Below are 15,593 nucleotides of genomic sequence, written 5' to 3'. Positions count from 1 at the left end.
TGCTCCTGAAAACCATTTTGGAAAATCAAACTTTCTTTTAACCCAGATGCCTATCTTTTTGTAAGGCAAAGACATGGAATGATTTTTTTTTAATTTTTAAAAAATGTTTATTTATTTTTGAGAGAGAGAGAGACAGAGCACGAGTGGGGGAGGGGCAGAGAGAGTGAGAGAGAGAGAGAGAGGGGGGGGGGAAGAATCCAAAGCAGGCTCCAGGCTCTGAGCCAGCAGCACAGAGCCCAAGGTGGGGCTCGAACTCACGAACTGTGAGCTCATGACCTGAGCTGAAGTCAGATGCTTAACCGACTGAACCATCCAGGCATCCTGGCATGATTTTTTTAAGGTGAACTTGTGATTCCTTAAGGTTTGGGCATGCCTTTCTTTAATCATTCGTGGGGTCTGCTCTCATTTTAGCAAAGAAAATGCCCCAAGTGCCTGGCATAAATTGACACTCAGCAAATATTTATTGTTTAACAAATGAAACTGGAGTTTAAAAATCATTTGCACGTCCACACTTCCTACCTCTCTCTTTTCACATTCACACTCAATTTCTGCTCTAAGTAAAGAACTCGAGTTTATGGAGGAGGAGAGCAAGTGGGGAAAGCGGTCCGTGGATTTCACTGAGAACTCTCCTTATTATTTAGATGAGGGAACGGACCTAGACAGTGGACGAGACTTGCCCAGGAAGAGCCAACAAGGTGATACCCAGTGCCAAAAATGCTGGTCTCCCAACTTCCGGTTTTATCCACACCGTCATCATGCCTCTCACCTACCTGTCCCTGCAGATTTACATTTTGGTGAGGAGAATAAGGAGACGTGAAGGTCACAGTGTTCCATTTTACCTTCCCCAAGATAAGTTCCATAACGTCAGAGCCCATTACTCACTCTGATCACTAGAAGATGTGTGCAAATGGGTTGGGTTAGGTTTTTCGAGGTGGTCCATGCTTACTGTTCTGGGCACTATGTTAACATAATCTTGCAGAGAAAGAAACACAGAAGATAAACTAGCCGTTCAATCAGCAACACCACTGTATTTCCTTATCAGTCCTTGAATGAGGAAGTGCTTGGTTTTGTCAACATAGGCTCCAACCCCTCCCAGAAAGATGCAGCCTGTAGAGGAGAGGCACAGATTCCACATCTGGAGACCTGGATTCTGGTCCCACCTCCGGCTCAAACTAGCCTCGTGATCCGAGGGCAACTCCAATCCCCTCTCTGGCTCTCAGTTTCCTCCTCCATAAGTAGGGAAGCGGATAGTGTCCAGGATCTCCAAAGTCCCTTCAAACTCTGATGTGCCTCAGCTCTCTCACTGATACGTGGGGACTGGCTGTGCCACATGGGGTCATTGGGCTTCCCCCACCTGATGGCCTCACCTGTTTGAGCACACAGCGTGTAAAAGGGTAGAGGAGCTGGTGACATCCCTGAGAGACAAAGTTGACACAGGCACTCCTTGGGCCTGGGGCTCTCAATTTGCTCACTCTGCTCTTCTAAAAACGTTCCATAGTGGCGGCCTGTGCCCGGGTCTTGTTTTTTTGTTTGGTTTTGTTTCATTTGTTTATTTTTAATTTACATCCAAGTTAGTTAGCATATAGAGCAATAATGATTTCAGGGGTAGATTCCAGTGACTCATCCCCTATGTATAACACCCAGTGCTCATCCCAACAAATGTCTTCCTCAATGCCCCTTGACCGTTTAGCCCATCCCCCCCACCCACAGCCCCTCCAGCCACCCTCGGTTTGTTCTCTAGGGTCTCATTTTTCCAATTAGATATTACACTCTTTGAATTGCCTCAGCATGCCCAAAGCAAGTTCAGTAAATATTAGACGGGCACAGTGACCACAGAGGCTCTTCCTCTCTCGGTGCCCACTCTTCCCCCTCTTCTTCCCTGGCAATGCCTCCACCATCCCTCTAGCCCGCATTTCTGCCTGGGCCGTCACTATGCCCTTCCATCTGGTATTCCTGCCTCCAGCCTGGCTCTTCTCTACTAACGTTCGAAAAGTCCTCTATGGCTCCCAATGACAAAATGCACTAGTCCCAGCTCTCAGCACTCGCCAGGCCTTCCTCACCCCCACGATTTAACCCAGCTGTGACTTCCTCATCCCTCAGGGATCACGGTCAACGACCCTTTGCGTTTTTCCCCTTTTGAGCGCCAGAGGGCGCTGCAGGAAAAGCCGCGGCGGAGAGGAACACAGTCGCCAAGCCGCCTAGGTTGACACGCCCCTTTTCCCCTCCGAGCCAATCATTAGTTAGAGTAGGCGGAACCGGGCGGCCCGCACCTGCGCGTTAAGAAGCGGAGAGGAGGCTCGGAGTCCGCCACTCGGTTCTCCGAGATGAAGTCGCGGGCGGTGGGCGCCGGGCTGGTGCTGCTGCTGCTGGTGCTGCTCCGAGCCGCATACGTGCGCGGGTTCCGGCCTCAGCCCCGTTATACCCCGGACTGGCAGAGTCTGGACTCCCGGCCGCTGCCGGAGTGGTTCGACAAGGCCAAGTTCGGGGTGTTCGTGCACTGGGGCGTGTTCTCGGTGCCGGCCTGGGGCAGCGAGTGGTTCTGGTGGCACTGGAAGGGCGAGGGGCTGCCGCAGTACGAGCAGTTCATGAGGGACAACTACCCGCCCGGCTTCAGCTACGCCGACTTCGGGCCGCAATTCACCGCGCGCTTCTTCAACCCGGACAGCTGGGCCGATCTCTTCCAGGCGGCCGGGGCCAAGTGAGTGTCGCCGCGGGGACCGGCGGAGCTCGCGTTCCCGGCTCGGGCTGACGTTGGGCAGGTGGGAACGGAGTAGGGGCGGGGCGGGGGGGGTGGGGGTGGGAGGCGAGGCCGCTGTCCCCGGGTCGCACGGCTGCCCGGCTGACTTAAGGTCCCCCCGGAGCCTGTGATTTGCCTCCTGAAGGATGCAGAACTGAATGTAGCACTCCTGATCAGGAGAAGGCGCGTCTGCTGGGGGGTTCGAAGAAAATAAAGCTTTCAGGGAGGTGGTGGGCTGGAAAGCCCCCTTGTCTACACCTGTTGATCGAGACGATTGAGCTCTGATACTTAATGTCCTTCCAGGTCAACAAGACAATCAGGATTCCACAATTTTAATCCAGTGGTCTGGAGTTTTGTTACCTCCCTGCAGCCTCCTTCCATGGTGATGGAAAGGGGTGTATTTAGTTCGTTTCAGCCTGAATATCTCCCAGGGGAAGAGGGAGGGGAGGGGAGTTCTGGTGTGCAGTCCATTTGGACAACAGTACCAGTTCTCACTCACCTGCTCTTCTCAGTGCCCTGCACACAGAATGTGCTCAAGAAATGTCTGAACTGTTTTGATAACTGTTGGAGCTTGAGTGTGGTCGGTGCAGAGAACTGAGAGTGTGGCATGCTGAAATGGGGAAGGGAGAGGCTGTTAAAGGCTGGGGCCGATCCTGAAGGACCAATCCATGAGGGCAGTGTGTGAAGTCAGGTGTGAAGTGAGGGGACGGTTCCCTTCAGCTTCTGGAAGAATCAGCTTGGCGGCCGGGAGGGAAGCAGGTTGGAAGAGGGTAAGAATGGAGGCAGGGAGGTTTCTGGGCTCCTGGCTTAGAGTGGCCTTCCACCCTTACCTTGTCTTCTCAGTCATTTTCTGGGTTTTAGTTTCTCTAGGATAAGTTCTTTTGTCCTAAAAAAAAAAAAATTACAGCTGACTCTTACTAGTGTTTGCCAATAAATATGTGGGAACATAAGGCTTGACCAAATGGAGGTGGTGGTCACTGTCTAATGGGAGCCTTAGAGATCCATACGTTACAAATGGCAAAAAAATTAAAATCTGGGAGACATCCTTTGTCCAGACCCCTTATGTTGTAGCCCAGGTGACTAGCCCAGACAGAGGAAGGGAACTAATGTCCTGCATCCAAATCTCATGACTCCAAGGCGAAGGTTCTTTCCACCACACCAGGGGTCTGCATACTGTGGCCCGAGAGATGGGTCCCCTCCGCCTGTTTCTATAAGTTCCATGAGATGAGAATGGTTTTTACATTTTAAAGGGTTTAAAAAAGAAAAAGGATATGCTACGGGGAGGAGTGGGGGCCACAAAGGCTGAAGTACTATCTATCTGGCCTTTCAAGTCTTAGAGCTCCCTGCTACAGCCAGTGATTAAATTATCACGCGCAGGCTTCCTCTGTTTTTCTGCCATTAAAGCAAATGAGATGTTGAGTGATTTGGTTGTTATTTCGACGTTTTTCTCCCCAGTTCTTTTGGTCTTTTGTCACCTCTGTAAGTGAGAGGCAATCCAGGTGACCTTTGCCTTTACTTTTCTATCATCTGCTGTTTCCAGAACCGGAGAGCTGAGGTGCACTTCTTTTCCCTTATCTACTCCTCCCTTCCCTCTGGGCGTCCTCCTTGGCTGGGGACTAAAGAATTGTCCTCCTTAAGTTTGCTTCCATTCCTAAAACTCCCCATGGGGGTTTGTGACTGCAGCAGCTCCCTGGGTGTCGCTAATGCAGTTACCCATGCAAGTACGGTTTCTGTAATCAAGTTCTCCGGACCATTTTTAAAACCCTCAGGCATGCTGGGTAAGTTCACGCTTGTGGCCCGCCGCCTGCTTCCTTTGCTCATGTAGTTTTGATGTCCACAGATACGTAGTCCTGACAACAAAGCATCACGAAGGCTTCACAAACTGGCCAAGTCCTGTGTCTTGGAACTGGAACTCCAAGGATGTGGGTCCCCATCGCGATTTGGTTGGTGAGTTGGGAAAAGCTGTTCAGAAGAGGTAGGTATCTACAGATGGTTACTCTCTCATGTCTTTTGATGCACCATTTCTCTCCGATCTTACGGGTCGTCTAAGTTTACGTTCAGCGAGTAGCCTGGCCTCTGAATTAGCGGGCTCTGATGCCCAGCACTTTTCATGCCTGAACTTTTCACGATACCGTGAGAGAAGGTCATGGCCTTGTTTAGGTGAAGGATACCCAGAGTAGCCCACAATGCCTCATTTGCACTCTGTGAAGGATTCTTTCTGGAAGGCCTTGCAACCCAAGGCCTTTTCTAGTGGCTGATGAAGGACTGGGTCTGTCCTTTTTGTGTCCCCCTTAGCTGTCAACATACAGCTTTGCAGGCATTCGGAGAAAGTTTGGATGAATGGTAGATCCAGAGGGAACTGAAAAGGGCAGTTAGAGCAGCCCAAAAGTGAGGTAAGGAGCCGCTTGGTTGATTCTAATTAATGCTTCCTAATGTTTATCGACTTAATAAGAAGTAACTTTCCCAAGGGGCGCCTGGGGGGCTCAGTCAGTTAAGCATCGGACTCTCGATTTTCGGCTCAGGTCATGCTCTCACTGTTCCTGGGATGGAGCCCCCCCCAACATCAGGCTCTGTGCCGAGAGCTCGGAGCCTACTTGGGATTTTCTCTCCTTCTCTCTGCTGGTGCGCTCGCTCGCTCTCTCTCTCTCTCTCAAATAAACGTTAAACATTAAAAAAAAAAAAAAAAGTAACTTCCCAAGATCAAAGAGCTAGGAAATGGTAGAAGTGGGCTTTGAACCCCATTATCCTGGTTTTGTGCCCTACAATTCTAGGTATGTTTGCCTGTGGAGAGGAAAAGTAGTATTTGTCCCCTGCCCAATCCCGCTCTTTTGTGATTTGGTAAACTTGCTGCCCTGTTTCAGGGATAGGCCAGCTGCCTGTTTGTATAAATAAAGTTTGATTGGAACACAGTTACGTCCACTCATTTATAGGTTATGTCTGGGGCTGCTTCAGGCTGCAACTTCAGAGTTGTGATAGAGACCGTGAGGCCCACAAAGTCTAAAATGCTATGTGGCCATAAAGAAAGCATTTACTGACTCTGGTCACCTGTTCAATATTCAGTCTCCCAATGCTGTGCTTGGCTCACAGTCCTGCTGTAAAACTCTGAGATGTCGATGAGATCTGGATTTTACCATCCTCGATTTTTACCTTCTTTGTACCTGGTTAGGCCCCAGGTCTATGATGAAACACTTAACTCTAATGCTTTCTGCCTTATCTGTGTGGTTGCAATGTTATCCTTACTTCTTACTGAGTGTAGCATTTCTGTGACACTCACCACTTAGAACTCAAAACAAGTTTTATTGTGTACAAAAATAGGTCACTTTGACCCTTTTTCATTTTGGCTAAGAATTCTTAACATTTCAATGTTAAGAACTATTAGTAAATCTTAGGTAAATGAAACAATAAACCTGTATTCATAAATTTCAACTAAATAGAAAATGTTACTAATGATCACTTCTGAGAGATAAGATTTTGGATATTCTTTATATTTTTTTCTATTTCCCAGTATCTTTACAATATGTATTCTTTCTTATGACTGACAGAGAAAAACAGTTCTTTTTTTTTTTTTAATGTTTTTTTTTAATGTTTATTTGTTTTTGAGACAGAGAGAGACAGAGCATGAACAGGGGAGGGTCAGAGAGAGGGAGACACAGAATCTGAAACAGGCTCCAGGCTCTGAGCTGTCAGCACAGAACCCGACGCCGGGCTCGAACTCACGGACCGCGAGATCATGACCTGAGCCGAAGTCGGCTGCTTAACCGACTGAGCCACCCAGGCGCCCCGAAAAACAGTTCATAAAAAAGAACTATGTGTCATTACTGAGATAATGGACATAGATAAAATATGGTTTAAATAACATTTGGTGTTAAGATAGTTATGTATAAAAAGTAGTCATGTGTATTATCAAAAACCCAATCATCTTGTTTAAGTTAATGATAAGACATAATTTAAGGAAATGGTTTGGGATCCCACTGCCCTGCATACCCTTACGGGTGAGTTTCACTGAGATGTAACATGCTGTCACTGATTTTTCTTAAACTAAGTTATTTTTTTCTTTGCTTACTGGACAGGTACTGTTCTGTTTTTCTTTTTCAGGAACATGCGTTATGGACTCTATCACTCACTGTTAGAATGGTTCCACCCACTCTACCAACTTGATAAGAAAAATGGCTTCAAAACACAGCATTTTGTCCATGCAAAAACAATGCCAGAACTGTACGACCTTGTTTACAGGTAAAAAAAAAAAAAAAAAAAAAATTCTTTTTGGTCTTACGACTTTTACCAGTGAAATTAGAGCTTCCTATAGAATACTGTTAAGTTGGGGGGAAGGGGAAAGGAAGGACTATGGAAAAAAATCTACAAGACATCAAAATAAGAATGGTGGTTTGTATTAAGACAGAATATATTTTTTTCCTCCTCTCCTTCTCAAAACTCCCATAATGTGGTCATAATTGTCTTTATAGGTTAAAATGAACAAAACCAAGGATGGTGGTTAAGTCAAAACTTCAGTCCCTCTTTTCATGTAGTTTTCTCTGTCGGGACCTTGCAGAGGGGCAGCAAGGCCCAAAGAACCCTGCGTAGGATTTGGCATCCGGCAGATTTGCGTTTGAACCCTGGCTCTTGTTACAAGCCTTAAATGAGTACCCTTCTGAGCCTCAGATTCTCACCGTGTAAAGTAGGGAAATAATGCCTTTTACATAGGGCTCAGAACGATATGTGAGAAGTATCTGTCACCTGGCCTGTACAGAAAAAGGGTGGCGTTATCATTATTATCATTAAAGCGATCACTTTCGCATTGGGGTTCATCACTAGTCTTCACCATGTTTTATTTCTAGTTAGCCCTTCTCGCACCTGGGCGTGCCACCTCGTGGAGGATGGTGAACCTTTAAGACTCTAGCGGCAGCCATCTCTGCCCGGACTCTCATTTTAGACCAAAACAAAAACAAAACTCCTTGCGTCCAGATGCCTTCCCTAAGGAAATAGTACGGTTGTAAGAGACCCGCAGAGGTTCGGAGTCCCGACAGAACTGGATCTGAAACCCGGTTCTTTTTCTTGCTGGCTGTATGGCCTTGAACAAACTCCTTAGTCTGTCTAGATCTCAGTTTCTTTACCTGAGAAAGGAGGTTAATAGACACTGCAGGGCTGTTGTGAAAACTAATGAGGTAATGATGAGTATAAAGTGCCTAGTACAGTTTCTCATACACGGTACCACACAGGCCACCTGCGTTATATCTTGCCTCAGACAGGCAATCTTTTTCCTGAAGTCCACTTGCTGTCCTGCTTACAGAGCACAGCACAGGGTCAGGATCGGGTAAATTTGCACATGAGTTTCAGCTCCTATTACTTACAGGCTTTGCCACCTAAAACACACTGCCCTGCTGAGCATCAGGTTCTTGCTCTCTAAATGGGAATAATCGTGCTTACCTCATAGGTGCGTGTGCTCACGCCGCATAGAGCTCAGAGTGTCAATATGTGAAAGGTGCAGCTGTGGCTCAAGTGGACTCAGAAGATCCTTCATAGTTGAAGCTATGGCAGTTGTCCAAAAACAGTGCATTTGGTGGAATAGTTGAAGCTTTTTTTTTTTTTAACAGTCATTTTTGAGAGACCGTGTGAGTGGGGGAGGGGCAGAGAGAGAGGGAGACACAGAATCCGAAGCGGGCTCCAGGCTCTGAGCTGTCAGCACAGAGCCTGATGCGGGACTAGAACTCACAGACCAGGAGATCATGACCTGAGCTGAAGTCAGACGCTTAACCGACTGAGCCACCCAGGTGCCCCGAAGCGCTTAATACATCCTAAAAGCAGACACCTTAATCCTACAGTTCTGGAGCACCACTCTTGATCAGAAGCAGTTGCTGGAAGGAAATCAAATTGTATATATACTGATTACGACTCTTTTTTCGGAAGACATTGAAAAAAGATTAGGAGGGAATGTACCAAAATATTGTGTATTAAACAGCGGTTATATGAGGAACCATAACAGTTAACAGCTGTTGTTTTTGTCTCTTTAGTTTTCCACATTCTCTGCACCATGTAATTTTTTGGTACTTTCAAAACGGGAGAAATTTTTATATTTGTTGCAAAATAGATCCGTAAGACCTTACTGCGAACAGATTCAGATGATAAACTTTCCTAATTGTGTATCTTTCAGGTATGAACCTGACTTGATTTGGTCTGATGGAGAGTGGGAATGTCCTGATACTTACTGGAACTCTACAGAGTTTCTTTCTTGGCTCTACAATGATAGCCCAGTCAAGGCATGTGATTGTATGACTTCTCTCTTATTTGTCTGTTATGAGAAAAGAAAGAGTAAGGAGCCAAGATCTGGAGTAATAACAGTGACAACAGCAACAATAATAAATACTAATAGCAATTTGGAGGTGGTAGGGACCAGGGGACTTCATGGATAGTAAGGGTTTCTCCTTTTCCCCCCTTCCTTAGAGTATAAGCTTTTCTTTTTCTTCTTTAATTCTTGATTTAATTTTTTTTTTTTTTTTTAATATTTACTTGTTCTTGAGAGACAGAGCATGAATGGGAGAGGAGCAGAGAGAGAGGGAGACAGAATCCGAAGCAGGCTCCAGGCCCTGAGCTGTCAGCACAGAGCCCGACGCGGGGCTCGAACTCACAGATCGTGAGATCATGACCTGAGCTGAAGTTGGACGCTCAATGGACTGAGCCACCTTTGATTCTTTTTTTTTTTTTTTTTTAATATATGAAATTTATTGTCAAATTGGTTTCCATACAACACCCAGTGCTCATCCCAAAAGGCCACCTTTGATTCTTGACTTTGACAACAGAGGTTTATATCTTGTTAAATTTAAGGAGTATAATAGAAGCAGTATGTAGAAATCCCAGAGACTTAGAGAAAGTAAAATATACTATTAAGCACATGAACATTATAAATGAAAAAAAAAAACAAAAACAAAACACCAGCCCTCCCCCCCAAATTAATAGACAAAACGTAAAAATTAAATGATGGGAATGAGATGTACATATTTATGACTGTACCTAATCTGTGTTGGTCATGTGGTTTAACTCTCGAGGAAATTTCCTTTCCCTTCTATCCAAATTCTTGACGGAACTTTGCCTCCTTCCCCTCCCCCTCCTCCTCCCCCCTGCTACATACTCAGCACTATGACACTGTATAGCTGCCCATTTCTGGTTTGTATTTCCGTACGCTTACAAAGTCACAGAAGCCTGGGTCTTCACCGCACAAAAATTTGACAATTCTGCATATTCTGGATTTGTTGTGGATTTTCAAGAAAAACCCAAGTATGGCACCAGGTTGTACTGAGCTATCTTGGTAGATTCATAAACCTCCTAAGGAGCTTATTGGGTAACTGTTACTAAATTCAGGAAGTAAAAAGGGAAAAACCGATGTGACAACTAGAAATTAAGAGTGGTTTTCTGGGATTTGCCAAGTGTGGAGGGACTCGGGGGCACAGCTTAAAACAGGCTTTCCCCAAGGTGCTCACCCTGGACCGGCTCCGATGTGCACCCTCGGGTGGGACGCTGCAGGTGCTGTTCTGCACGCTCTTGTTCTATGCTTTCTCGTGCGTTAGGAAGGAGGGTTATTTCGGAGCTATGCTCATCTTGGGAAAGTGCTTTTAGGAGAAGTCCCTTTTCCTTACTGTTCCTTCTGTCCGTAATTCCCACATGGCTCCCTCCTGTGCTTCCTCCAGTCTTCCCCCAGAGCTCATCTGGTTCGTGCAGCCTTCCTAGTCCCCCTGTCTGAAACTGCAGCATGCCCCTGTCTCCCTGCTGGCTTTTTCCCTTAGCACTACCTGGCTTAACATTTTTCAGATGTCACTTGCCTTGTTTCTTAACTCTCTCTCACTAAAGGGTCAGCTTTCTGAGGGCAAGGTTTTGGGTCTATTCATTGCTACATCCCCAACCCCAAGAACAGTACTTAGCCAGTTAGGCACCTAATAAGTATTAGTTAAATGTTAACTAAATCTGGCTCCTGACAATTCATATTCTTTGCCAGAATTAAGAAACACTCCCGGATTAGTGTTTCCCTTTAAGTTAGGTGATTAACTCTGCTGTGCTGTCATATTGTCCACACGTCTGTCTCCTCAGCCAGTCTCTGCTGGATCTCGAAGGACAAAAACTGTTTTATTCACCTTAGATATGCCAGCACGAGCATAATGGTAGTATTAATCATTAACATTGAGATAATCTGCGTAATTTCTCAGAGTTCAGCAAAGATTTGAAGGAAGGAAAAGAATATTTGCTGACTTTTCTTTACCTAGGAAAAGGAAGTCAGGGCTATATGGTGGAAAGCATCTTGGGCTGGGTTCACCTACCAGCTTCACAATCCCAGCTTCCTGAAACTCTGCCCAGGGATGTGACCTTGGGCAAGGCTTCTCTCCATTCCTCCTTTATAGAAGAAGTGGTTTACCAGGTGGTCTTTAAAACAGGCTCTCCCAGCTCTGACGTCACCTATGGGCCTAGCAGGGTTTCTCAGCCTAGCACTGTAGACATTTGGGGCTGGATGTTTTGTTGTGAGACATTTAACAGCATCCCTGGCCTCTACCCATAGATAACAATAGCACCACCCCAACTGTGGCAACCAAAAATGTCTCTAGACTTTGCCAAAAGTCTCCAGAGTAAAACAGCCCCCAAATGAGAACCACTGTTGTAGACCAAGTCTGTTCCTTCTGTCCAGATACATGCTTAATTTACCAAACAGCATTACATAAGGAAGCTAGGTGGTTTTACCTCTGGTGACCCAGTATTCTTTCTTCCTTTAGGACAAGGTAGTGGTAAATGACCGATGGGGTCAGAACTGTTCCTGTCACCATGGAGGATACTACAACTGTCAGGATAAATTCAAGCCAGAGAGCTTGCCAACTCACAAGTGGGAAATGTGTAGCTCCATAGACAAGGTCTCCTGGGGCTATCGTCGCAACATGGTGCTATCTGACGTCGCAACTGAGTGTGAAATCATTTCGGTAAGAACGCTTACGAGTTAGGTGTTTGTTAACTACTATCTCCAACTAGCTTTCTAACTAAGAGTGGTGGGAGCATTCTGGGATGGAAGTGCAGGTCGACCTATCGACCCACTGGGGTCGTTGAACATACCCACAGAAACCTGTCCTAAGGAAATCATTGTAATTACAGAAGAAGGTTTTACATACAGAGATGTTCTTCCCAGGATTATCTGCAGTTGGACATGTGGGTTGTGTTCATTTCTGGCAGCCATAAGGGGATATTTAAGTAGATTTGGGGATTTTCCTTGACTATTAAAAAGTTTATGAATGTAATATTGGGTCAGTGCCTGGGGATTGCGTGAAAAAATAAGTTATGAATTACCACAGCTATATAAAATCTATTTCCACTGCATTGGAAAAAGACCAGAAGGGAGTATCAAAAGTTGGTGGTGTAGTGTCTTTGGGATACTGTAACAAATTCTCCTTTTTAAAATTTTATGAGTGTAACCATAATTTTTCTGGGCCTCCTTGAAGTGCACCTGTTTGAGGTCATAGTAAATACACACACACACACACACACACACACACACACACCCCACTCCAGAAGCCTTGAAGAATATATTTCTTTACAGCATCTTTTCCCAGAGAGGCAGCATATACATTTATGTAACCCATTTCTTTTTTTTTTTTTTAATGTTTATTTATTTATTTTTGAGAGAGGGAGAGAGAGCACGAGTGGGGGAGGGGCAGAGAGAGAGGGAGACATAGAATCCCAAGCAGGCTCCAGGCTCCGAGCTGTCAGCACAGAGCCCGACGCGGGGCTCGAACCCACAAACTATAAGATCGCGACCTGAGCCAAAGGCAGACGGACACTTAACCGACTGAGCCACCCAGGCTACATAGCCCATTTCATACAGAGCGTCCCTAATTCTGCAGATCTCGTCCATGTCCCCAAAGTGCCCCTAGCACCCCCCTCAAAATCTCTCTTGTCTTATCCCCATATTCTCTCTATGTGGCTCCATGGGATTACATCACAGCAAAGTGTTTTGTCCTCCCCTTCCCTGCTTACCCTTTCCTCTTCTGACACATGACCTTCCCAGTGCGTGCCACACCGTGGGAAGTGCAGGCTGACACGGAAGCACCCATGATCACTTCCTGGAATTCAAGTTAATCTATTTCTCCACTCTGTGGCAGGATTTTTTCAGTTTTCTCATATAGGCCCGTCCTGCTTTCATAATGACAAAAAATATATGGCATTTTCAAAAGGGTAAAGGCTATTCACCAAAGGAGATTCTTTTTCGTAATACCTATGTGTTTCAGATTCTGTGTCTCCCTCTCTCTCTGACCCTCCCCCGTTCATGCTCGCTCTGTCTCAAAAATAAATAAACGTTAAAAAAAAAATTTTTTTTTTTTAATAAAAAAAATACCTATGTGTTCTCAGCATCATGCTGGGCTTGGCACTCGTAGCTATGGTTTCACTGTTCTGCTCTCTCCAGGAACTGGTTCAGACAGTGAGCTTGGGAGGCAACTACCTTCTCAACATTGGACCAACTAAAGACGGGCTGATAGTTCCCATCTTCCAAGAAAGGCTTCTTGCTGTTGGGAAGTGGCTGAGCATCAATGGGGAGGCCATCTATTCCTCTAAACCGTGGAGGAAGCAACTGGAGAAGAACATGACGTCTGTGTGGTGAGCTTGTCCTTCGTTGCGGGCGGGAGCAGGACGGCGGCCCGTCCCAAACTGGCGTCTCCTCGGGTCCGCAGTGTTAGCAGCCAGGCTGGAAGCCATCTTGATTGAGGAAACCCGGAGCCGTTCTTTTGCCGTTAAATTTGTACCCCAATTTATGTCTGAAGCCACCAGGATATCTTTGACTCGTGAGAGGGGTGGTGGGCTTCGTGGAGGAAGGAGCCACGAGGCATCTGTTAACATACTTGACCTTGTTACCCTATCTCTAAAAATAGTAATAGCCAATACTTGCACAGCACCTACAGTGTGTTAGGCTCCAATCCAAATTCTTCCCATTCACGTAATCCCTTCAGTAGCCCCACCAAGCGGACACTGTTATCATCCCCATGTTGCAAGTGAGAAGGGGACCCAGGGCAGTTCTATACAGTTCCTAACCCTAGGACCACAAAGCTAACTAGTGGAGAAGTTGTGATCGAAACTTGGAATTTCGAATCTAGTTATTTGACCCGGGGCCTGTGTTTTTCAAGTGCGAAGCAGGGCACAGATACTTAACTTCCCGGAGTCGTTGTGATGGTTAAGTGCGATAACTTAGGTAAAGCGCCCGAGAGCATGCCCAGCGTATACAAAGTGCTCAGTGAAAGGTATCTGCAGGTGTTACACCATAGCACATAGGTCTTTGGATCAGGGGAAACCCGTTCATCCTTCCGTTTCGAGTGAATTTCTATTTAGTGATTTTCGTCCTCTTCTCTAAGCCTGGTGAACTCTCAGAACAAATGCGTCTTTATTGTACATCTTGCCCTTGTTAGATCCTCTGCTGTTCTCCCACGGATTTGGGGTTGAAAAAAGATTTGAATAATAAGGGAAGTGGCTTCAATGTGAAATAACTAGTATAAGTGTTAAAATTTTTTAAAGAAAATTTCTAGCCCAGTAGAGCAGGAAAATGGAAGAGATCACCAAAAAGAGCCTTCCAAGGCTGTTTTCTTTCCTTCCTGCAGACCTGGTATCCAAGTAAGCATCACTTCCTAGCAGCAGTGACAGACTCAAGGTCTTGGAGTTGGTAGATAACTGAAAGGGAGATGTATAAGGTTATGTGTCAGGGTCACAAGCCAGGTATTTCTGACAACGGTGTTTCTTTTTTCCCAGGTATACCTCAAGGGAAACAACTGTGTATGCCATTTTCCTGCAGTGGCCAGAAAATGGAGTCTTAAGCCTCGGATCCCCCATAACTACCTCGACTACACAGGTAAGGAGCCTCTCAGTCTGTCCTTTCTGAGAGGTAACTTTTTTTAAAGGAATGGGAGGTCATCTCTGTTTCTTCCCTTTGGCCCCAGTTTTTCCCCCGTTTTGATTCCCCTTTTAGACTGTCTGCCTTGCCCTGGCCCGGTGTGGCTGTGTCCCATCATGTTCAAGCCGTATTCTGTACTCAGTGCACTGATGTGTGATCATTCCCTTTTACTTTCTGCAGATAACGATGCTGGGGGTCCAAAAAGATCTGAAATGGTCTGCAGATCCAGAAGGAGGTCTACTCATTTATCTGCCCCAGTTACCACTCCTTACTCTCCCAGTTGACTTTGGTTGGACTATAAAGCTGGTAGGAGTGGAGTGACCACTGGAGCTCAGGCAGAACTGTCTTCTCTTTGCTGTTTTGATTTTCCTCTTATAGCACCATCGTTGTAATAAACTACTTCTCTACTTGGAGCTGGATTTTCCAACACATTTTAATCAAAGGAACTGAGTGTCTGTACTGATGTCTCTGTGGATCAGCGATCTGAGATCCATGGCTAGCATGTCTCTCTCTGAGCAGAAGGAACTAATCGGTCAAGCTCTGAGTTCACCCTTCTCTTCCTAACTCGGGAAATTCTCTACCCTGGAAACGCCCCTCCATTCTCTGTGTTCGAAACCTGTTTCCTTACTCAGTGACTTCAGGTAAAGAATAAGCCAGTCACCCTATTGCCTCTGGAAGGAGGCGAAAAAGGTTTAGCAAGCTCAACCACATGCTGTTTACCTAGTGTCATTTGTCATCCCCACCCTTCCAAGAGGTGGAGAGCCTGGAAGGGAAAGAAGAGGCTTGCTAGGCTGCTGGTGGTCAGCTCTTTGAAAGTTTCCAAAGCAAACTAGGGACTCAGAAGTCCAGTTTGTTTCCAGAGATATTATGAAGGAAATGAATGTGATTCTGCCTTGCTTTTGAAAATACGATCAAATGAATAAATTTTTATGTCAAATCATTTCTACCAAAAAGCAT

At 45.9% G+C, this 15,593-nt stretch overlaps 1 protein-coding gene across 1 annotated transcript; it reads left to right on the top strand.

Annotated features, from left to right (window-relative positions):
- The first annotated feature begins 2,253 nt into the window (after nt 1-2,253).
- FUCA1 (alpha-L-fucosidase 1) lies at nt 2,254-15,576 on the top strand. The gene is made up of 8 exons (XM_043578575.1): nt 2,254-2,698; nt 4,578-4,712; nt 6,833-6,970; nt 8,886-8,991; nt 11,488-11,688; nt 13,164-13,354; nt 14,495-14,594; nt 14,817-15,576. Exons 1-8 carry the CDS (start codon nt 2,325-2,327, stop codon nt 14,955-14,957), a joined length of 1,386 nt encoding a protein of 461 aa, XP_043434510.1. The 5' UTR covers nt 2,254-2,324; the 3' UTR covers nt 14,958-15,576.
- The last annotated feature ends 17 nt before the right edge of the window (nt 15,577-15,593 follow it).

Source organism: Prionailurus bengalensis, chromosome C1, assembly GCF_016509475.1.
Source record: "Prionailurus bengalensis isolate Pbe53 chromosome C1, Fcat_Pben_1.1_paternal_pri, whole genome shotgun sequence".
Taxonomy (NCBI): Eukaryota; Metazoa; Chordata; class Mammalia; order Carnivora; family Felidae; genus Prionailurus; species Prionailurus bengalensis.
This window is presented reverse-complemented; position numbering and strand designations above follow the sequence as displayed.

Coding starts and splice junctions, on each gene's coding strand:
- FUCA1 (XM_043578575.1), top strand. CDS start 2,325: ATGAAGTCGCGGGCGGTGGGCGCCGGGCTGGTGCTGCTGCTGCTGGTG. Junction 6,971..8,885: donor CTGTACGACCTTGTTTACAG/GTAAAAAAAAAA, acceptor TGTATCTTTCAG/GTATGAACCTGACTTGATTT. Junction 11,689..13,163: donor CTGAGTGTGAAATCATTTCG/GTAAGAACGCTT, acceptor TGCTCTCTCCAG/GAACTGGTTCAGACAGTGAG.